This window comes from Gobio gobio (assembly GCF_949357685.1).
Source record: "Gobio gobio genome assembly, chromosome: 19".
NCBI lineage: Eukaryota > Metazoa > Chordata > Actinopteri > Cypriniformes > Gobionidae > Gobio > Gobio gobio.
In genome coordinates, this window is record NC_137112.1 from 45,665,091 (window position 1) to 45,688,331 (window position 23,241).

At 39.2% G+C, this 23,241-nt stretch overlaps 1 protein-coding gene across 1 annotated transcript in view; it reads right to left on the minus strand.

The window, feature by feature from the left end:
- Positions 1–2,838: 2,838 nt before the first annotated feature.
- The window catches only part of dnajc11b (DnaJ (Hsp40) homolog, subfamily C, member 11b), a 23,179-nt gene continuing 2,776 nt past the window's right edge, over positions 2,839–23,241 (minus strand). The window contains exons 2-16 of the mRNA XM_079843806.1: positions 20,265–20,394; positions 17,688–17,761; positions 17,483–17,584; positions 13,980–14,108; positions 13,778–13,900; positions 13,627–13,700; positions 13,364–13,553; positions 13,175–13,260; positions 8,081–8,197; positions 7,842–7,997; positions 7,659–7,728; positions 7,500–7,557; positions 6,732–6,874; positions 6,504–6,633; positions 2,839–4,551 (exon numbers count right to left, since the gene is read on the minus strand). Of these exons, the coding sequence (XP_079699932.1) occupies positions 4,526–4,551; positions 6,504–6,633; positions 6,732–6,874; positions 7,500–7,557; positions 7,659–7,728; positions 7,842–7,997; positions 8,081–8,197; positions 13,175–13,260; positions 13,364–13,553; positions 13,627–13,700; positions 13,778–13,900; positions 13,980–14,108; positions 17,483–17,584; positions 17,688–17,761; positions 20,265–20,394 (1,608 nt within the window). The 3' untranslated portion in view covers positions 2,839–4,525. The remainder of the gene's footprint in view (positions 4,552–6,503; positions 6,634–6,731; positions 6,875–7,499; positions 7,558–7,658; positions 7,729–7,841; positions 7,998–8,080; positions 8,198–13,174; positions 13,261–13,363; positions 13,554–13,626; positions 13,701–13,777; positions 13,901–13,979; positions 14,109–17,482; positions 17,585–17,687; positions 17,762–20,264; positions 20,395–23,241) is intronic.

Sequence of the window (23,241 nt, forward strand, 5' to 3'; positions counted from 1 at the left end):
GAAGGTGTGCTGTGGTATATGAGACCAAGATGTTAGCAGCAGATCCTTTAAGGCCTCCATGGACCGGACTTGTTGGTTCAGCACATCCCACAGATGCTCGATTGGATTGAGATCTGGGGAATTTGGAGGCCATGTCAACACCTCAAACTCATTGTGGTGCTCCTTAAACCATTCCTGAACCATTTTTGCTTTGTGGCGGCGCATTATCTGCTGAAAGAGCCACAGCCACCAGGGAATACCGTTTCCATGAAAGGCTGGACATGGTCTGCAACAATGCTTAGGTAGGTGGTACGTGTCAAAGTAACATCCACATGGATGGCAGGACCCAAGGTTTCCCAGCTGAACATTGCCCAAAGCATCACTGCCTCCGCCGGCTTGCCTTCTTCCCATAGTGCAATGTGTTCCCAGGTAAGCCACGCACACACACGGGCATTCACGTGATGTAAAAGAAAACGTGATTCATCAGACCAGGCCATCTTCTTCCATTACTCCGTGGTCCAGTTCTGATGCTCACGTGCAACTGTTGGTGCTTTTGGGCAGGGTCAGGGGTGAGCATGGGCACTGGTCTGCGGCTGTGCCGCCCCATACGCAACAAACTGAGATGCTCTGTGTATTCTGACACCTTTCTATCAGAACCAGCATTAACTTCTTGAGCAATTTGAGCTCCAGTAGCTCTTCTGTTTGATCGGACCACACGGGCCAGCCTTCACTCCCCACGTGCATCAATGAGCCTTGGCCGCCCATGACCCTGTGGCCGGTTCTCCACTGTTCCTTCCTTGGAGCTCTTTTGATAGAGACTGACCACTGCAGACCGGGAACACCCCACAAGAGCTGCAGTTTTGGAGATGCTCTGACCCAGTCGTCTAGCCGTCACAATCTGGCCCTTGTCAAGCTCGCTCAAATCCTTACGCTTGCCCATTTTTCCTGCTTCTAACACAGTGTTTCCCAACCTTTTTTCAGTCATGGCACCCTTTGAACATTTTCTCCATTTTGTGGCACCCCCTCGCATACGTTACGCTCGGGGTGTAACGGTACAGATTGCTCACAGTTCGGTTTGTATCACGGTTTTAGGTTCATGGTTTCGGTATGGTTCAGTATTTGCTCTGTTCAGGGAAAAAAGGACTACTGTCAAATAAAAATAAAGAAAAGAATAAGAACAAATAATTTAAATACAAGCAGCAGCACAAATAAATACTATTGAGCAAAGATACTAATAAAATAAACTATGCTTTTCAGGTACGTCTAACATTAGTTTTCAGGTACAGAAATTGATCAAATGTAAAATAACATTGCATATTTGACTGTATAAATTAAATATTAATCCTATAAAACTTACAAAAAAATATATTCAGTCAAGAGCAGTGAGTGATGTCCTTGTCTTTTGTTGTTTGACATTAAACAGACAGCAGTAAAGGCTACTGCCCCTTTAAGACCTAATGCTCAGATATGCGTCGTCTTTCTCGACTGTATAAAGTTTACTTAAAGGGTTAGTTCACCCAAAAATGAAAATTCTGTCATTAATTACTCACCCTCATGTCGTTGGACACCCGTAAGACCTCCGTTCGTCTTCAGAACACAAATGAAGATATTTTAGTTGAAAGCTGATGCTGAGAAAGGCTTCAGATAGGCCGCCATTGGCATTCAGTACATTTACACTCCCAAGACCCATAAAAGGCACTTAAAACGTCGTTACAAAGTCCATCTCACCACAGTGACTCTACAATAATTTTACGATGCGACGACAATAGTTTTTGTGCGCAAAAAAAAATCTAAATAACGCCTTTATCCAACTTGTTCTTGTCTTCTGTGTATGCCTCCACGACGCATGCGCGAGAATATGACGCAGATCCGGCGTTCGGACACATGACCCAGAAGCGATTTGTTTACGAGCAGAGGAAGACGCGCGTGTCTAAGCTGTTGAATTCTACATTGATCTTGCTTTAGGTCTCGGCGTAGTTCTCAAAATGGGGTTAAAGTGTGTATTTCATGGATTCCCGAACGCCGGCGCTACGTCATATTCTCGCGCATGCGTCGTGGAGGCATACACGGAAGTCGAGAACAAGTTGGATAAAGGTGTTATTTAGATTTTTTTTTGCGCACAAAAACTATTGTCGTCGCATCGTAAAATTATTGTATAGCCACTGTGGTGAGATGGACTTTGTAACGATGTTTTAAGTGCCTTTCATGGATCTTGGGAGTGTAAATGTACTGAATGCCAATGGAGGCCTATCTGAAGCCTTTCTCAGCATCAGCTTTCAACTAAAATATCTTCATTTGTGTTCTGAAGATGAACGGAGGTCTTACGGGTGTCGAACGACATGAGGGTGAGTAATTAATGACAGAATGTTCATTTTTGGGTGAACTAACCCTTTAAGGCATATACAGACTATGTCTGCTAGAATACTCATCAAGATGGACATGTTGACATACTTTTTGTCCGTTCAAGAGCAAGACTTGAAAGAGAACTCAATATTTGCGCGCTGCGTGACTTCTCATCCGCGTCTTCTGGCACTACACCCGGGTGATGACGGTGAAAATGACTGGTCATATTCGAACATACGGCATGCAATGAACAAAGTTCACAAAGTGAGAAGTATTCGAAAAATTTGAACAAAATAAATTATTTGGAGGACTTTCCACGGCACCCCTGCTCTCAACAGGCGGCACACCGTGGGAAACACTGTTCTAACACATCAACTTTGAAGACAAAATGTTCACTTGCTGCCTAATATATCCCACCCACTAACAGCTGCCGTGATGAAGAGATAATCAGTTATAATATACACCGATATGACAGGTGAAGTTTATATCTAAAGAAAATAAGTGTAGAGGTCAGATGAAGTGTAGTTTTCTTCACTTTTTATTGTTTAAATTACTCCAGGTCGACAACATTACATGAATACATTTATAAGGTTTTGCATCAGATAGGAATGTAACACCGGTTTCTTTCAGAGTTGCAAAATGTGGCTTAAAAAGCCACGTACATGAACATGAGCTATGTTAAAAAGTTCAGGAGACGTGCAAGGTGTAATGACAGTACTGGAGAACAATCCAAAAGAACATTTTTAAATCACACCGAGATGATGCCATGGCCCGGCAATAGTCCATGTATTTAACCCTGACCCATGTTCACTTCTGAATGAGAAGATTATTTTTTGCTATTCCATCAATAAAACTCCATGATGTTGAAATGACTTTTTTCCCTTATAGCCCAAGAGACAAAAAAATGGTTACAAATAAACTCATTGACAAATTGCACTAATATCACAATGTAAACTTAAGAAGACTAAAAACAAAAGAAACATTTATAAATGACACAATGAATGAACAAATGGTTCAGTGGATAAATATTTTACTTTAAATATTTGTTCTGAACATGGTGCTTTCATATATGTAACAACTCTGTTTAAACCCCTTCATAAATGCCAAATGTTGCATTACATAATCCCAAAGGTGTTTTAGTTGTATATTACCACTCTCTAAGCATCTCGGTCAGTAAAACTAATGCAGCTCATCTTTTAAGAACTGACAAGGGGGAAAGTTGCTTTCAAGGCAAATGTCCAGATGCAAAGAACAACAATCTAAACCAATAAAAACAGCAGCATGTCTCTTTCTCCGATTCGCTGGCTCAGACTATGTACAGTAAAACGGTTGACTTCGTTGAGTATTTTAAATTTGCACAATATCTTTGATATGAAGGAAATGGTGCATCTGGGTAATAATTCACCTATAAAAATTTGCATAAAGAAAATTATTTTTTTAAGGTTTCTTGCAGGGCCATTTAAATCTCCACTGACTGTCAATATCCTACTGTAATACAAAAGATCTCATTTTAAGAAAATGGACATCTTTTATTCAGACTTTAATGTATCACATAAATTAAAATATTCAGATTACAGTAATAACTTTTTATTTTTTTTTTTATCTAGAATTTTCCATCCATTTGTTTTTAGTGAGATTCACCTGTAAATATATATAAACATGATGAGTGTCTACCGTGATCATGATCTTGTGGCAGCTTCTACAATACTGATTTAGGAGGCAGTGCGAGCCTAATATTTCCTCTTCATATCATAAACCCAGGGTACAAACATGCAAAACCATCTGCCTAAAAAAAAAAAATCAATATCAATACCCGTTTTATGAAACCACAGGGTGTACAGCATTTCATTACGATTTGAACATCCTTTTTTGTTACAGGAGCTTTTATTGCTGTCCTATCCAGTGGATAACATCAGATAGTGTAGTATTGACAACGATTAGGGCTGGCACATGGAGCGATAGGGTATTTGACCTCCTCCTACCACCTGGAAACAGACAGCTATTGAAGCTGCGGACGGGTTCAGGTGGTTCATCGGATGTTTCCACCCATTGACGATATATGTAAAGGGATTTGCGATAAACAGACGACACAAAGGTGATACACGGGTGACTGGGTGGAATGAAGAGGAGCAGCCCTTCGGATCACTTGATGTCTGACTGTCCCTTTATGGTCCTTTGATGCCAGTTCATCTGTCCTTTCCTCCTATGTCTCTGAACTGATTCTATGAGCTGAATGAAAAGAAAGTTTCTTTACACCACCTTTGAATTTAGGGATGTCATGAGAACCGATACTTTGGTACCAAGTCGGTATCAACTTTTTAAAATCCTGACGGTGTGGTACTGAACATTTATGCATCTATAACCCAAACAGATTATCAGAGCAAATCAGTCATTTTAAAACTTTCTGTGAGATGTAATTTCACAGTGTTAGTGATAAAAAAAAATGCGCAAATGGCTTCATAGTATCCACATTGCTTTTGCTCTGCAAGTGAGCTGCACGGTCCAATACAAGACTTTAGTGCACACTGTTTTATATCATGCCAATTTATACATTCAAGTGATTTAAACTATAAAGTACTTGCGCGCCTCTCACGTGAGTGTCTTATTTTCGCTGCTTCGCCTACACATAACCGTCACAATACACACACAGTTGTGTCCAAACGCACGTCTTGGCGAACATTCACGTCGGTTATGTGAATGTTAACAGCATGTGTAACGGCATATTGTCTCTGTCCATTAGGTCTTAGGGATGGCAGCCTTTAAAACCTGCTACAGTCTATGATTGGCTGTCTTGATTATTAAAAGGATAGTTCACCCAAAAATGATTTACTCACCCTCAAGTCATCTGAGGTGTGTATGACATTCTTCTTTCAGACGAATAAGTTATATTACAAATGTTCTGGCTAATGCAAGCTTTATAATAGCAGTAATAGTTAAAAAGTGCATCTGTCCGTCAAATAACTGCTCCACGCGGCTCTGGGGTGTTAATAAAGGCCTTCTGAAGCGAATCGATGTGTTTGTGTAAGAAAAATATCCATATTTTTTTCTATGGCTCTGCATTAGCCGTCCTCGCGCCATCACTTCCGGCGAATAAGGTCAAAATACCGGCGCGATCATAAACATAGATTCCTCATTAGTGCCTGCGCGGATCGGTGGAAAGAGGCATCTACGTTTATATATCATTGATCGCGCCAGTATTTTGACTTTATTCGCCGGAAGTTATAGCGCTGGGAATACTAGATGACATTCATCTGATAATTCTTCTGTTTTTGACACGATTACAACACAGACAGATACATTTTTTTATGGACTTCAAAAACAGAGCAACTATTACTGCCATTATAATGCTTGGATTAGCCAGAACATTTTTAATATAACTCAGATTGTATTCGTCTGAAAGAAGAATGTCATATACACCTAGGATGACTTGAGGGTGAGTAAATCATGGGCTAATTTTCATTTTTGGGTGAACTATCTCTTTAAGGCAGCAATTATATGTTAAAATAACCACAGCATTATGTTTACTCATGTAAATAAGAGGCTGTATTCACTTATTTCTACTCATTTCCATGTGGAATAAAATGACATCCTTCATTTCGAGATAAAATACAAGTCAGAAAACTATTTTAACTATAATGTGCGTCTATTTATCTTCCTATTTTTAAATAAGATTTAAATAAGTAAATAATATTTTCCTATTATTAAATTAAATATGCATTAATTCTTATTGTACCAAACATGTGCTATTTTATTTACTCAGGTGCGCAGGATCACAAAACTCACTGCTCCACGTGAATAAATCACCATCCCAATGCATGAGTTTATCACTGAGGTGGCATACACATTTATTTTTACGGACTTCCACGTGAGAACCAATTACCATCCGAATAGGGCTTTAGTCTATATTTAACTTATACAGTTATGACTATTCAGATTTGATTATTACATTTTTTGTGGTATTTTACTTGAATGATACTGTTAGACCTACCTGAGGTCAAACATTTTGGTGAGAGAATTGTCATTACTTTAAAAAAAAATATCCATAAAAATGTTAATGTTTAAGTTTTTTATTTTTAACTGTGGTCTCGAGTATCGTGTACTTTTGGTGGTATCGTGACATCCCTATTTGAATGAATCATCTTTTCGAAAACATTCCCAGTTTGTTTTTCCGTAATACTCACATTGTTTAGGTATCCTAAGAGGCTCTGTGTCTCCGGACAAGACTTGGTGCATTGCACCTCGGAACTGGTACAGCAGCTTTAGGCTCTTTTCCTCTCCGACACACGGGTCATAAAACCCCGGCAAACCGGCCTGATTAACACAAGACAGAACTAATTCATGTGAAGCACCTGGTGAGATTTAAGCACCTCATTGATGCAAAGCACCGGTTGATGTTTTGCGTGTCTAACCTTTGATGCCTCGGTAAGAACCAGTTTAGAGTCTTTCACCAAACACTGGAGCGGGACGGTCACATCGATGACCTCTGCTTTCTCACGTCTCTGATTATTGTCCAATACAAATTTGCCGTACCAGGCATTTAGAATGAGGAGACCTAGAATAAAAGCATGAATCATTTCACATAAAACTATTCATTTAACAAGAATATTCCATGTTCAGTATAAGTTAAGCTGTATGGACAACAATGGCTGTTGAGTTTCCTCTTGTCCCAGAGTTTACACTTATCTACCTACAGTAGAAAATGTAAAGCTTGTGTTCATTTCGTAAGACAAAATGTGTATTATTTGAACTATTACGTTTTTGACCAAAGAATATAATTTAATATTTTTGTTGTGAAATTAGTTTTTAAAGATTGCACAAAAAAAGTAGTATTTCTAGTGAACAAATACAGTACTTTAGAAACTGAACATTACTGGAAAAATATATATTACTTAGAAATGACTTCTAAACTCCATGTAAATAAGTGTATATGAATGGTTAAATCATGTCCCCTGGTATCTTTGCACATACTGTATATTTACTGGGTGTATCAGCTATACCCTGTCATTACAGGAGTATAAATATCGGATGCAACACATTAGTGTTAGTTTAGCTTGTTTTGAAAATGAATGGAAAAGATTGTCTGTGGTAATTGCCAGTATATCACAGATGCTGTCCATAGAGCTTAACTTGTATCTATCTAAATGTATACAAAAAAAAATGTATGGGCCTTCACAAACCCATTTTAGATTCCTCAGCGTCAATAATTCTCTTCACTGACTCTTGCATCAGCAAAACCTGAAAGACACAATAACACAAGAAAACAACATATCTGTCCTGATAAGTGGCTGTTTGTGTTGGCATGAGAGAGTTGTTGTCTATGTATTTATTTTACTCACAGCAGCTTCAGCCTCTTGCTTCCTGCGAGCAATTTCTGAAGCAGAATCCTCCTTGTGTTTCTCCAACTCCCTGTAAACAGCCAAAGAGTCAGGGCCTTTCATCAGAGACACTGAGGTAATGTAAAGACAGGGGTTTCAGGAAAATGGGCGGTTTCGGAGCTGTAATTATGGATAATAACTCACTGTTCCTTCTGGGATTGTATGTAAGGTATAATAATAAGCTTCTGGACAGCTAAGTAGATGGCCAGTGGGCCCACAGTGGCATAAAACACAGCGCTGGGTAAAATCTGGTCGGTCAGGTGAATCGGGAAGAGGTAGGTTTGACTGGCTCTGTTCAACCTGTAGAGAGAAGAAAATGACCGTCATAAATAGACCAGCTTGAGTTTAGCTTGCTGTGCTTATAAGCTCAAGTCAGTGCAAACCTGATTTTGAGGGAAACTCCTTGGGGTACACCAATGCTGACGGTAGCAGCCAAAACACTGTGGCGACTGATCTTACGCTCTGCACCATATTCAACCACGGTGCCAAAGAACCCAGTCCTGTCGGATAGAAAGACAATGAGCTATCAGGGTAGACATGGGAACCTCTATAAAGGCTGGGCAATACGTTGAATATTTATATTGTATATTATTATTTTTACATTGTGAACATAGCAATGTGCTTTTCATTTGGCCATTAAGTTTCCAAAGGGTCAGGGCCCAGTTGCATTAAAGCCCTTTAAGTTAAGATTAAGTTCTAAGGTTAAGGGTACCCTTAGTAAAGCATGGGCTGCAAGAAAAGTTTTCCAATATTTTCCCTTCATTACTTAAAGGGTTAGTTCACCCAAAAATCGGCGAGAATAGTTTTTGTGCGCAAAAAAACCCTAAATAACGACTTATATTGTTATGACGATTTCAAAACAAGGCATCATGAAGCTTCAAAGCGTTATGAATCAGTGAGTCGAATCAGCAGTTTGGATCGGCAAATTTCAGCAGTTTGGCGGTTTGACACACGATCCGAATCATGATTCGACTCACTGATTCATAACGCTTCGAAGCTTCATGATGCCGTGTTTTGAAATCGTCATCACTATATAAGTCGTTATTTAGGGTTTTTTTGCGCACAAAAACTATTCTCGCCGATTCATAAAGTTATTGTAGAACCACTGTAGTGAGATGGACTTTGTAACGACGTCTTTAGTACCTTTTAAGGGTCTTGAGAGTGTAAAGTGCATTGTGCCAATGGAGGCCTTTCAGAGCCATCAGATTTCAACTAAAATATCTTCATTTCTGCTCCGAAGATGAACGGAGGTCTTACGGGTGTCGAATGACATGAGGGTAAGTAATTAATGACAGAATTTTCATTTTTGGGTGAACTAACCCTTTAAGTGTTCATTTAAAGAGATAGTTCACTCAAGAATGAAAATTAGCCCATCCTAGGAGTATATCGCTGCGTCCCAATTCGCATACTATCTGTACTAAATAGTATTCGAAAAAGGAATTAATATGTCCCAAATCGTAGTATGTTGGAAAGAGTATTCCAAAGATTCCCGGATGGTCTACTATTTCCGGTCATAATTCGAAGTGCAGATCTATGCGCACTCTAACAGCTGATATTGCCTTTTACTGTCTATGGATATTGCCCACAACCCATTGCGAGATGGACGAGGATTCGATTAGAACTACAAACGCGGATAAAAAGTGTTAAAAAACTACAAACATGACGGTTACGCGAGTCCGACGGTTAAGTAGAGAGGATTAGATAAAGGGGTTTGAGTGGCAATTATCAGTATTTAACCTGACAAAAATATATTTATTCAGTGTTAGCCACATTATATTTCACCTGCAGCAGCATTGAGAACTTTTGTAATGATACATTTGGCCATTAACTTTGCAAACACATGAGAGGAGTCTCTGCATTAAAGACCCACGAATGGCAGATCAACGTGCGACTACATTTCTCTCCGATACGGTAGGAAATTAAATTGAATGTGGAGGATTTGAACTGTGACAGGGCAGTTAAAACGGTGACGGGGCGCAAATGCACGTGACTAAGCAACAGAGTCCGTTAAAGATGACGAAGTAGTATGTCCCAAAGCTTGCATACTCTTCTGCTACACACTCAAAGTATGTACTTTTTCTTCACAAAAAGAGTACATACTTTTAGGACGTAGTATAATTAGGCGAATTGGGACGCAGCATATGACTTTCTTTTTTCTGATGAACACATTCTGAGTTATATTAAAAAATATTCTGGCTCTTCCAAGCTTTATAATGGCAGTGAATGGCAGCCCAAAATTTGAAGACCACAAAAGTGCATTTATCCGTTATAATAGTGCTCCACACTTTAATAAAGGGTTAATAAAGGCCTTCTGAAGCGAATCGATGGGTTTTTGTAAGAAAAATATCAATATTTAACACGTTATATAGTAAAATATCTAGCTTCCGGTGGACCGCCTTCCGTATTCAACTTTCAAAGAAAGTGTAACGCCTCTTGCAGTTCAAAACGCTTACACTACGTCCAACGCCATCATCGCTCCAGTTACCCTTCTTTACGCTATGTACGATGTCATTGACTGTTCACATTGACGTTTTTTTTATAAGTTGAATACGGAAGGCGGTCCGCCGGAAGCTAGATATTTTACTTTATAACGTGTTAAATATGGATATTTATTAACACCCCCAGAGCCGTGTGGAGTACTTTTATAACGGCTTCAAATTTTGGGCTGCCATTCACTGCAATTATAAAGCTTGGAAAGAGCCAGGATATGTATTAATATAACCCCGATTGTATTCGTCTAAAAGAAGAATGTGATATACACCAATAGGATGGCTTGAGGTAGCCTGGCTCCGCCCTCCTACGTACTTCTGCTCAATTTTCATTTTCCTTCAGTACTCCGTCTGGGATTGCGGTATATTCTTAGGTTTTCTCCAAACAAATCCAATCAGCGAACAGAGGGAGTGGCTGAGAACGATGAGGTTGATGTTGTGCGCTAGTTTGAGTTGTAGCTCAGTAATGGCGGCGGAGAAAGATGCGAGCAAAGCCATTCAGTCCGTTGTGGCGCCGCTGCCGAATATCCAGAAGTTAAAGCCGGAGCAAGAACAATCTTTGCTGAGTTTTGTTGGTGGCCATGATGTTGTGTCCCGGGAAAAGTTTGATTTTCCAGCTCGCTCCGTTAGTGGTGAAGGAGTTGGCTGAAGCCCCGGTAATTGTTTCTCGTGCGGTCGGAAGGTATTGTCATCATTTACAGGGGCTAGTCAGTGATTTTATTGCCGTCCATCTCCCACCACCCGCGTAAAAATCCCCGGCCGAATTACCGACTGTTTTAGACAAACACCAAGGTCGTGTGGTCATTTAATTGCTGTCCGAATCCACATCTCTGAGTTTTCAAGAATATATCACTTCAAAATTCACTGTTTATATCCCTTTTGACCCATGCAGAGCACCGTGCGGTAATTCGCTGTAATTTGGATGCATTTCTAGACTTGTATTTCTTTAAATGCTGGCAAGTATTTACAAGAGCAATATATTTCAAAATAAAAAGACCACACTTCCATCTGAGAAACAGAGGCGAACGGAGTATGACATACGTCACGACCAAATGTTAGCGATTGGTTATGGCAGATCCAGAGCGGCTCTTGGCAGATCCAATAGTTTTAAACTTCAACAGAGTTCCCGCCTTCAAGGAAGTAAACGCTTGTCAATGGAGAGTGGCCAGACTCTCTGTACAAATGAAATGTACGGGAGTCTAGTAGGGCCAGGCTAGGCTTGAGGGTGACCATGGGGTAATTTAAATTTTTAGGTGAACTATCCCTTTAAGTGGTGTGGCAGGATTTTGAGCACCCTCTGATGTCATAGCTGGTTGCAACCGGTGTGCACGCATGTGTAACGGAGGAGCGGGCGGCTCGAACAGGAGGGGTTACACATGCACTCTTACGAACAAAGTGCTCGAATTTTAGGACACTCTGTGCTGTCTGACAGACCCCATCTAATCATCTCCATAACTTGAAAATTGTAGTATAGCGGTATAATTTAGTGAATATTAAACTTGCTTAAAAGTCAGTGTTCCGCCATGTTCTGTTTATTGTGGAAGATTTTGAAACTAAAGCAACTGCTTCTCCATTGCCATTTTTTGCCTGAAACTATCGCAGAATGCTTAGTATAAACACTTAGGTAAGGATGACGGTTAAGATGCTCTCGGTTAAGATGCTCTGCAATGCAATGCTCTAAAATAAACAATTTTCCCTTTAAGTCAAACCACTTAAGAGGTTTCATGCAAGCAGTGGCGGAAGATAGATATTTTACTTTATAAAGTATGGATATTTTTCTTAGGCCCTGTCCACACGAACACGGGTATTTTCAAAACCGCAGCTTTTTCTACGCGGTTTGGCTGTTCGTCCACACGCAAACGCAGTATCCGGTTACTGAAACCGGACTTTTTTGAAAACTCCGGCCAGGGTGAAGTTTTTTAGAAACTCCGGTTACAGCGTTGTCGTGTAGACGGTGAAACCGGAGATTTCGGCTTGTTAAGTCGAAATGTGCGCCGTTCTCTCCTTTGTTTGACATCAGATTGTGCGCCGTTATCGCTTTTGTTTATACATGAGTGGAGTCTATGCAATGGCGGACGTAACTTTTAATAACTCTGCTAACAGCGCTTATTACATACAGATACATTTGCAGTTATCTCATTGTATTGCAGAACAGAGGCGCCAGAATACAAAAATACAACATAGTAAGGCAAGTGTGTGAAGCTTCAGTCCACTTGAGCCCTGCCCCTACAGTTACCTGTCAGTGTCACTGATTCCAAAGTAAACTTGTAGAAGGGTTTCACTGAGCCCATGGCATCCCTCAGTGCATCGGTGCCGTGGATGGGACCCATGTGGAAATCAAACAGCCAATCATAGCGCAGTTTTGCGTTTTCATGTGGACGGAGATTTTTTTAAAACTGTGCTTGTGTGGACGCGATTGTTTTTTAAAACGGAGGAGGAAAAACTCTGGTTATAAAAATACCCGTGTACGTGTGGACTAGGCCTTACACAAACGCATCGGAAGGCCTTTATTTACCTGTGTGGAGCAGTTATATGATGGATAGATGCACTTTTATGGACTTCAAAAACTAAGCAACAATTCACTGCCATTATAAAGCTGGGAAGAGCCAGGACATTTTTAATGTAACTCTGATTTTACTCATCAGAAAGAAGAATGTCATATACACCTAGGATGGCTTGAGGGTGAGTAAATCATGGGCTAATTTTCATTTTTGGGTGAACTATCCCTTTAAGCAGCAAATCAGCATATTAGAATGATTTATGAAGACTGGAGTGATGATGCTGAAAATCCAGCTTTGATCACAGGAATAAATGACATTTTGGAATATATATTTAAATAGAACAGTTATTTTGAATTGTAATAATATTCCACAATACCATTTTCACTGTATTTTAGATCAAATAAATGCAGCCTTCAAATGTTCTTTTGAATGTTAGTGTATATATAGATTGCCCATCTCTATTGAAAGACACAGGTAAAACACATACTTGATGGAACCTTTGACCTTGGTCTGGTCTTCATCCTGGAATTTGTACTGATAGCTCATCATCAGGTAGGAATGAGGAACGCCCAGCTGAGGAACAGGAATAAGAACAGATGAATTGCATTCTTAACGCTTTAGCTTTGTTTTGAATGAACCAATGGCCATCGTCAATGTACCCCTGTGAGGGCTTCACCTGCAGGGCCAGGGTGAAGTGGCTTGTTTTAGTGTCCCTGACGATGCTGGTGGTCATGGCAGACTGGCTTCCCCAGCGCCACTGCAGGTAGCCCATAGTGTTCTGGTCTAGGTGGCGGGCCATCATTGTAGAGGCACTGGGCCGCACGCCACGTGAAGAGAACTGCAATCCCCATTGGGCAGTCACAAAGCTACGCCACACAAATCATATGAGATTAGAAACACAAATCAGACTACAGTCATCATACACAGACAGACACCTACCATCGTGCAGTTACATTGCGGAATACTTTCATCCCAAATAAAGGTCCTCTAACGTCCCCTGCACCAAACTCCAGCTTAAGACACACACACAAACAAGAACATCAGAACCAGACCACCACAAAACCTGGAGGTGTGTTGGAATGAGTCTCACCTCTCCCCAGCCCCTTGTTGAGGTCACACGCCGCACACAAAGGTTTATATTTCCTCCCCCATTGCCATTATTTGTAGACAGAGATCCAGAGAGGACAGCGGTATCTGAAGTGGTTAGGGGCGCCTGCCAAACAGAAACCTGCATGACTATAGAGCACAAGGGAGACGGTGACATTGTGAAATGCTCAATTGTCCATACTGACCTCAATGGATTGGGAAATGTGCATCCTGTTGATCTCAATATGGGGAAAACCTCCTCCTGGTACATCCTCAAAGTCCTCCTCATATCGGTCGAAGAGGTCAGTTGCATCTATGCCGACACTTATCGTCCCCTGAACGAAAACAGACAAATGATGAGTAAAACCCATTCCAGATCATTTCTGCAGAGTTTTTAAATCAAATTTAAATGAATACTGGTCGTCCATATAGAAAAAAAGTGCTGAAGTGAGTTCCAATAAGATTTTCCCAGTGGCTTTTGGATTATTGCAGGAAAAGGCCCAACGAAAGTTTTGTTCATCACGATAATCTTCACAAGTGAACACAACTTTTATGATTTTGAAGCTTAAATACTTAAAGGGTTACTTCAGTGATTTAGCATTAAGCTTTGTATCAGTAGAAACCCGGTAGTATATTCAAATCATGGTACTTTCCCCCCTCATATCCCCCTGAGATGAGAGAATTATGTATTTTATTTCTGGAAAAAATCCTCTGATGACGCAAATATTGTCATTTTGCGTCATCTGAGGATTTTTTGGCCAGAGGCTAAAGACTACAGCCAGTAGAAGGAGCTGTTCTGCATGTTTTCAACCAGCCCTCAGGGGAGAGATCTCACGCACAGAATGTAAATGCGCACGGCCGCTGCCGCTCGGATCGGGCATTCATAACGGAGCGGTGCAGAGAAAAGTGAGTGTTTTAACTTTTCAAAGAATTCCTATGAAAGTTAAGCTTCCATATGCGATCTGAAAATGCCCCAGACTGGACACGCGCTGAGAATGACGGCCGCGCTCACCTCAGCTCTTCTCGTGATGAATGAAATCTGACTCGTTCGGCTCACTCACACTTTATTGAAAATACACGTTCAGTTTTTACTTGTAGTGTTTATTCTCTAACTGAACTAAATGATTGTATTATTTTGAAGATCAAAACGAAGTTGGGGGTGGTGTAGGGAGTGGCCTCGTAGGGCAGCGAAGCAAGTGCATTCTGGGAGTTGTTGTCTTTCATCCACATGAGACAAAAATACATTTCCTGTCTTTTCTCAGTATAGAAGGCACCAAATTCAAAAATAATTCCACATTTCTAATACATAAATGACCCGGTTTAAATACACATTCATCTTCCCAGCGCTGAAGTGCCCCTTTAAAAGCTAACCGTAGGCTATAATCGAACAACCATTTCAGTCCTTATTTAAATATATATATATATATATATATATATATTTACCCTGAAAGTATGAGTCTGAAAAATTTGCAAGACTGTGATTATAAACAATGAAGCTGTGAAAGTGGACTAGTGAGTAGTTAACTATTTACGTTTAATGGGTCTCATTCATGAAACGAGCAGAACAAATGTGTGTAAATCGTTCGTAAAGCCGTTCTGGCGTAAATTTTCGAATTCACGAACATTTCCGTATTTTCAAAATGTTAGTTGGTACCATAGACTGTAAAAAAATATGCACGTAGTGTCCTTTACATCACCCATAGGATTCTGAAGAGCAGTTTTGAAGTGTAAAGTAGGGTCGAGCTGGCCGTTGCCATAACAGATAACAGAAAATGGGCAGAGGCGGGACGTGGGCGGAGCTGAGGCGATGCGATGACTAACAGACAGCAGACAAACGACAATCCACCTGTCACTCAAAGTGGCCACGCCCTTAATTATGCAGGACTTTAAGGCTTTATATAATGTAAACGAATGAGTTATAAAAAAAATTCACCTCCTCACAGTCGTCATGAAGGGCAAAATTAGCCGTATAAGCCAAAACCACAATTTGTCCCAGGCTGTAAACATGTTTTTTTCTGCTGTAAAGTTGGGCATTTTAACATGAGCTCAATGAGATTCTGCTCCTTCTGGAATCTGTCTCTAGTGGCCAGTCGATGAATTGCAGTTTAAGTCACTTCCGTATGGGCTTCAAGAGAAACTGAGGGAGGTTGCCGCTTGGTTGGAACGAAAGAAATGTGCACCTGCTTCCACGTGTAAATGCTGCGTAAAACATTTGAACGGTCTGTGTTCTAATTTAGGCAAACTGATGACATTGCACGTTGATGCACTATGTACCATAATAATATTTCACGAGTGCCCAGTCTTTTTTTCCAAATGTTCAACTTTGGGTAATAGGCAGCGCTCGCCACTGTCACTTTTTACCCAGCCGTCCAATCACAGTGGAGGAGGGGCGGGACAAATACTGCACCGGCCAATCATCCTACTTGTACAACGACTGAATAACAATGGATTAATATTGCGTTAATAATCTGGTTGTTAAGTCTGACGTCACGCGGCAGCGCTTCCGGGTCCAAACGCTCTCTCTCATACCACAAGAAAAACAACAAACGGTGCTATTATACACACACAATGTGGTGTAATACTACAAAAAAATATATAATCATAACCTTTATCTCCATTCCAAAATTCCAGATGTCCAGACAGTGATTCATCTTTTATAAATCGTTAAAATATTAATACCTGTGACGCTGTGAGCACAGAGACTGTTGTGTAGACTGTAAGTATTTAAAATGTTTAACTTTTTTAATGTTTGATGTTTAATATGAATAAATAGCGCTCATAAACGAGTTGAGGCTTGGACCCAGAAACGGCGTTCCTTACCTCACGACTTAACAAGCGGATGAGTTAATATTGCTGGTTACTGCATTTTTAAATATTCAGTAATATTCTTCCAAATGAGATACTAGTAACACATATTGCCATGGGTATTCTGTGTCATAGCAACCAAAGTATCTCAGCTTGAAAAGCGCAACCTGCTGGCCGTTTTCAGAAGAGCACCTGGCGTTTTTTAGCTGGCTAAAAATGCTTTGGTGGACACACGATAATTGAATAATTATTGCTAGGCATATGGCCAGTTGGTCTCTTTAGCTTATGCAAAATACTGGAGCCAAACCAGAAGGAAATCCAGAAGTCCACAGCTTTCCTGGACACGTCATTTGCATAGTTGTAACTCATGGGCGTGGATTTTGCTAATTATGAATGAGCATGTACGCGCATCCTGTTAACGAATGTTTGGAATTCATTAATATACACACATTTAACTACAGAATCCGTGGTATACGAAGTGTTTGTGAATCTGGAGGAGAGTTTTCGTAAAGGCCCATTTTACGTGCAAATATTTTACATTCGTATATTTACGAATGTTTCATGAATAAGGCCCAATGACTTTTGTTACACCATTTAGGATATTCAAGACTTTTTATGGCCTTAAATCTGATTAAACTGAATTTTTAAAGACCTATGGGTGCCCTGTGTTTGATCAATTACCATGAGAAAACCGTACATGCAGGTCTCCCGAAAAAACAAAATTCAACAATCAAGAAAAGATTTGACTGATATTATCTGGCTTCAAATTTTAGAAGAACCAAACAAACTGGCTTATTGAATCTTGGAGCACAACAAAACTGGAATGCTCAGTGAATGAGAACTGCATTTTGGGAAATAAAAACCATCATTATCTCCCGCTGTAATTCTGGTCTGGAATGTCCACCTTAGGGTTTGTTCTCTGCTGGAGTCTCCTCTCATCTCTCTCCTTCTGCAAACGTTCATATTCCTCCCTGATCTCTGCAGGGGTTCTCTTCCTCTCCACCACCTAAAGATATCAGGGATCAAGCAAGCAGACGTGTCAGTAGTATCACATGCACCACGATAACACACAGCAATACAAATATTAGTTATAAAAAAACAAAACTAACCTCCCAACCTTCCACCTCCAGGCCTTTCTTCCCAAATATATCATATATGGCTCGGGATTGCGGGTCACTGAGAACTAAGCAGAGGTCAAATAAAAAGTGTATAGTTTTATAATAATTCAGTGATTTAATTTTTTATTTGTTATAACCATTTTTGTAGATTAAATATTTGATTAACATTATTCACCCTCATGTTATTCTAAATCCGGATGGCTTTCCTTCTTTGTCGCCACAATGAACTTTCCTCGTATGGAAAAGCTGTGATTTTCTAGACCGATATGACTAGGAACTATACTCAAGGAATATATCAAGGAACTTTGTGCCGTCCCATGAGTGCAGCGGCGCAATGATATTACACAGCGCCTGAAAATAGGCTAACTTCCGTCAACATAACCAACGTGACAACCTGCTTACACAGAGAGTGCTGGGGACTATTTTCAGGCGCTGCGTAATATCATTGCGCCGCTGCACTCATAGTACAGCTCAAAGTTCCTTGATCATTACGCAGGAATGAGAGAATAGTTGCTAGCCATACCGGTCTAGAAAATCACAACTTTTCATTTTCTCGTCGGTCTTAGTACACGATGTGACTATACACATCACAACATGTAAATAAGAAAATGTCAGCGTTATTTTGTCAGTTATTGAGCAGGAGGCTAGCTGGAGCCGTTTACCTCCAGTCTTTGTGCTAAGCTAGGCTAGCGGTGGGTGCGTCAGACAGAGTTATGGCACGGAGATGAGAATGGTGTGTATCTAACTCTGAGGGATACTTTTAGGGTGGCCATTTCCATAACACCAAAAAGGAGGACACTTTGCGAAATTTAGTGAGGCAAGAATAATTGGTGTACTCACAACTATAATACAATTTTGTCCATCATATCAATGGTATTGTGATACAGTGATTCTGCAATAGCCTACTCTATTCATTGCCAGACAATTTGATCTACAATATATATCTTTCTTGATGTAGACCTACGTGTGTAACAGAAGAGGCAAAAAAGTGTTTGTTCACAGTATTTGTATTTATTCAAGACATTGTGATGTCGGTTTCAAAAACTGACCACTGAGAGGAACCGGTCTTGCAAAGTGCACAGTGCCTGAACACATAACATTTCTGAAAATAACAGAAATACATAAATAAACAAATAATGAATGCGAAAAATAAATAAATACACATTTCAGTTCTTATTCATTTCAGCAGCTCATGCATCTCTTTGCTATCTGAAATGTGTATTTACGTATTTATTTTTCGCATTCATTATTTGTTTATTTATGTGGGCTATTGCTGTTATTTACAGAAGTCCAGAAATGTAATGTTTTCTGATTATTTGGTTATGTATTTCTGTATGACTGCTTGACTATGATAGACTTTACAAAGCTCTGCAGAGGAGATTTTGTCATCCTGAGGTGATGTTGCTTCCCGAAAAAATGACCTAAGGGAAGACGTCGCCTACCTGGGGCTCGTCGGTTACTTTTATGTTTTTCCGTGCTGGCATGTCGGTCAATAGTGGCTTTCCCTTGATTACTAACGTCCACTTCACAGCGACACAGTGTGCTTTTTGATATAAATTCGTGCTCTTTTGTCCATTCTGGATTAAATTAGGTCTGATCGTCTGACGTTTAGGCATGTTAACATTTGAGATTTGGTATGATATGACGTGGCCAGCACATCGTGGAGGCTTGTTTACGTTTTTAACCAATGATATATCAGATATTTATTTTACACCACTTTCAGCCAATCATTTGTTTGACCAGAGATCTTACGGCATTATATGCTACTACGTCCCAATATTCTAATATATTCCAATATTCCTCCCAAGATTCTAGAGCTGGTCTTTTTATAAAAAAAACTCCTTTTTTTAAAGGAGGACAAATGAGTGTCCGGTTTGAGGCTGCGCCGGACGCCGGACAGGGAGCTTAAAATCCGGACTGTCCGGCCAAAATCCGGACGTATGGCCAACCTAGACACGGTGAATAAGCCAAAGTCCCCAAAAGTCAACGTGTTCCTTCAAATCTCTGTAGCTTTAACTGCGGGGGGCAAAACATATAATGCAATGCAATACAAGGATGATTGAGACAAATACATGTTTGTCAAAAGCCTAATGCATGATATTTCGCACTTGAATTTTAGCCTTATTTTCTAAACAATTATTTATGAATAATCAAGTAAACATAAGTTTCTTCAGCCCAGTTAGTTAATGTTCATCTTGAAGTATAAAGTTATTCTTACATTTACTTTATTAAAACATTTTTTTAAAGTTTTTACAACTATACTAAAAGTCCCTTCATAAACGAAATAAAAAGTATGAGCTATTAATCAGAGGGAAGAATGCATGCAGTAAATTGTGTATAACATGTTTTTTTCAGCAAAGTTAATGTTTCAAATATGACATTGCAGGCTTTATAGGGTTAATTTGTCCCTTTTGTGTTTCACAAAAAAACAAAAAACAGGCCGAGCAGCATACAAGGAGATGTGGGTGAGACAAAAAAAATGACAACTTTAATGTTTGGATGAATTATTCCTCTAATCTGTGATTTGAAAACGTTCATAATAGTCCTGGGGACAGTTATAATAATTACCCTCATATGCCTGGTGTACACAGGTGAATAGTTGTTCTGCCTGCCTCTTCAGCTCAGGGTCTCTGTGCTTGTCAGGGTGGTAGAGCATACACATACGCCTGTATGACGCCTTCAGCTCTTCTTGAGTAGCCTGTGGACCGTAAGACAGATAAATATAGATGACAGACAGACAGATCGATGGATGGGATATTATCAGAGGTGGAAAGAGTAACAAAATATTCTACTCAAGTAAAAGTACTATTACTTCAAGGAAATTTTACTTGAGTAGAAGTAAAAGTGCTTGCCTAAAAATTTACTCAAGTAAAAGTAAAAAGTAGTTCATTTAAAATGTACTCAGAGTAAAAGGTACTGAGTTACTTTTTTAACAGCGGGTGGGGGACTCTCCCGAGTAGGGTTGTGGTAGAATGAGATTTTCACGATATAAAAACAGTTTTCACAGCATCACGGTATTAATTATTTAATAAATAAACTGTATTATTAAATTATGGTTATTATTATCACCAGTTAAAACGGCATTAAATTAATGAAAACTTTTTTTTTTTTTTTTGGTTGAACAAATGCTTTATTATAACAAACTTGAAACCACTTTTTTAAATTTATTTTTTTAACATTTCAATAAAACATGTATAATGAACTAAATAAATTATTATAAATTAGATTAACAACTTTAAGAATAATAGAGTCCTAAGAAATTTTTCTTTTTATGATTTAATACAAATACATTACCAAAACGGTGGTGATCAAATACTTATCCTTTCATTTTTTGGGCAAAGCGCTGCTGTTTTACTAAATTAAACCATGGATTTAAAAATATATTCTTAAATAATGTTTAAATTATGTAATATTATTATTGTTGTTAGTTATTATTATTATTTTGACAAGTATTCTATAGGCCTACAATAGTAATAGATTTCTGTCACAATTTCATCTAGTTAAACCGTTTATTTTGACGGATTTTAGTGAGGACCTATTTCAGGGAAGATCTGTTTCAGAGTGTATTTGATAATGGCTTTTAATCAAATAAAATGATGAAAATGTTCATTAGGGGGTCTCAGATCAGCTCTGGAAATGTTCATACTGTATGATCATGCCCAAATATGTTTTTTGAGACGTTAAACACCACGAGCATCGCGTAGGCTACTTAAGTGTAGGCTAGTAGACGAAACGCCACTGCTCATTCACACAGATCATATATTCATATAGCAGTGTTTTGAGCTTTAATATTCACAGACCATGTCGCGATTTGATCTTTTGTACAGCTCTACTGTCGATGTATTCATTCATCCATCAGTTCACGTGTTTTACGTGACATCTGCGTTATACTGTAATTCCGGGATTCCCTCTGCATCACAGAAAACATTCGGCCTTAAGTTATAAACGTGCCTTTATTCGCACAGAGGGGTGGTGTTCCCGAACATGTTTCCTCCTGTGCATCAACATTTTTTTTGCTAATTTGATATCCTCCAGGACAACACCCGGCAATTTTTTGTCTATATCCAAAGCTTTTCCATACTATCCAGGGGTTCACGACGGCGTTTCGCTTTCAGCTGGGTCTGACGTCTCTCTTGTCCGTCCGTCTCCATATTTTTGTGATTTTTGCGATCGTTCTCCCGCCCTTCAATTCAATGCAGTCGTTTCCGGATCGCGTTTCCCCCCCTTTGTATTATTTATTTTTACTCAGTAACGGATGTGGTTTAAAATGTAGCGAAGTACAATACTTCAAACAAAACATACTTAAGTAAAAGTAAAATTACAGATTTTTAAAACTACTTAAAGTAGAAGTACGCAGAAAAACTACTTAATTACAGTAACGCAGGTAAATGTAATTCATTACTTTCCACCTCTGGATATTATCAAGCAACGTCAACATACATTTTGAATATTGGGATAGTTCACCCTCAAGTTGTTCCAAACCTGTATGAATTTCTTTCTTCCGCTGAACACAAAAGAAGATATTTTGAAGAATATGGGTAATTAAAAAGTTGATGGTCCCCATTGACTTCCAAAGTATGGGAAAAAATACAATGGAAGTCAATGAAGCCCATCAACTGTTTGGTTACATTCTTCAAAATATCTTATTTTGTGTTCAGAAGAAATTCATACAGTCATGATTTACTCACCCTCAAGCCATCATAGGTGTATATGACTATCTTTACTCTGATGAACGCAATCTGAGTTATATTAATAAATATCCTGATGCTTCCATGCTTTATAATGGTAGTGTCGGGGTCCATTGAGATTGAAGCTTAAAAAAGTGCATCCATCCATCATAAATGTACTCCACACGGCTATGGGGGTTAATAAAGGCCTTCAGAAGCGAATCGATGGGTTTTGTAAGAAAAATATCCATATTTCTATATAAAGTAAAATCTTCCGTATTCAACTTGCGCAAAAAGTGTAACGCCTCTCGCAGTTTAAAACGCTTATGCTACGTCCTACATCATACAGTTACGCTTTTTCCATAATTTGAATACGGAAGGTGGTCTGGTGGAAGCTAGATATTTTACTTTATAAAGTTTTAAATATGGATGTATTACAACCCATCTTGGGTTAGACCGTAATAAATAAATAAAATAAAAATATGACTCCCCCGCCCAGTCGTCAGACCAAAAAATTAAACCGATAAATCAAAAATTCAAGGAGAAAGATAAATGTTTTATTAATATAAAGAAAGTTAACATTAATATAAGCATGGGCGTCACTAGGCCCTTTTTAGGGGGGCTTCAGCCAATCAGAGTAGGCGGGCTTTATGCTCACACAGAAGCTGCTGAGGCTGAGCACGAATTTTAGCAACGCGACTCGACGTCAAGTGCGAAATATGAAGCTAAACTAAACGTTTCATATTTGAAAGCTGCTTCTTTAAGTCAGAAATGTTAAACAAATGACAAAAATATTCAGCCAAATTAATAAACTTTTGTCTAATTTCGCCATTTTGATTTGAAATAGGCCTATATGTCATTTATAATATAATTAACAA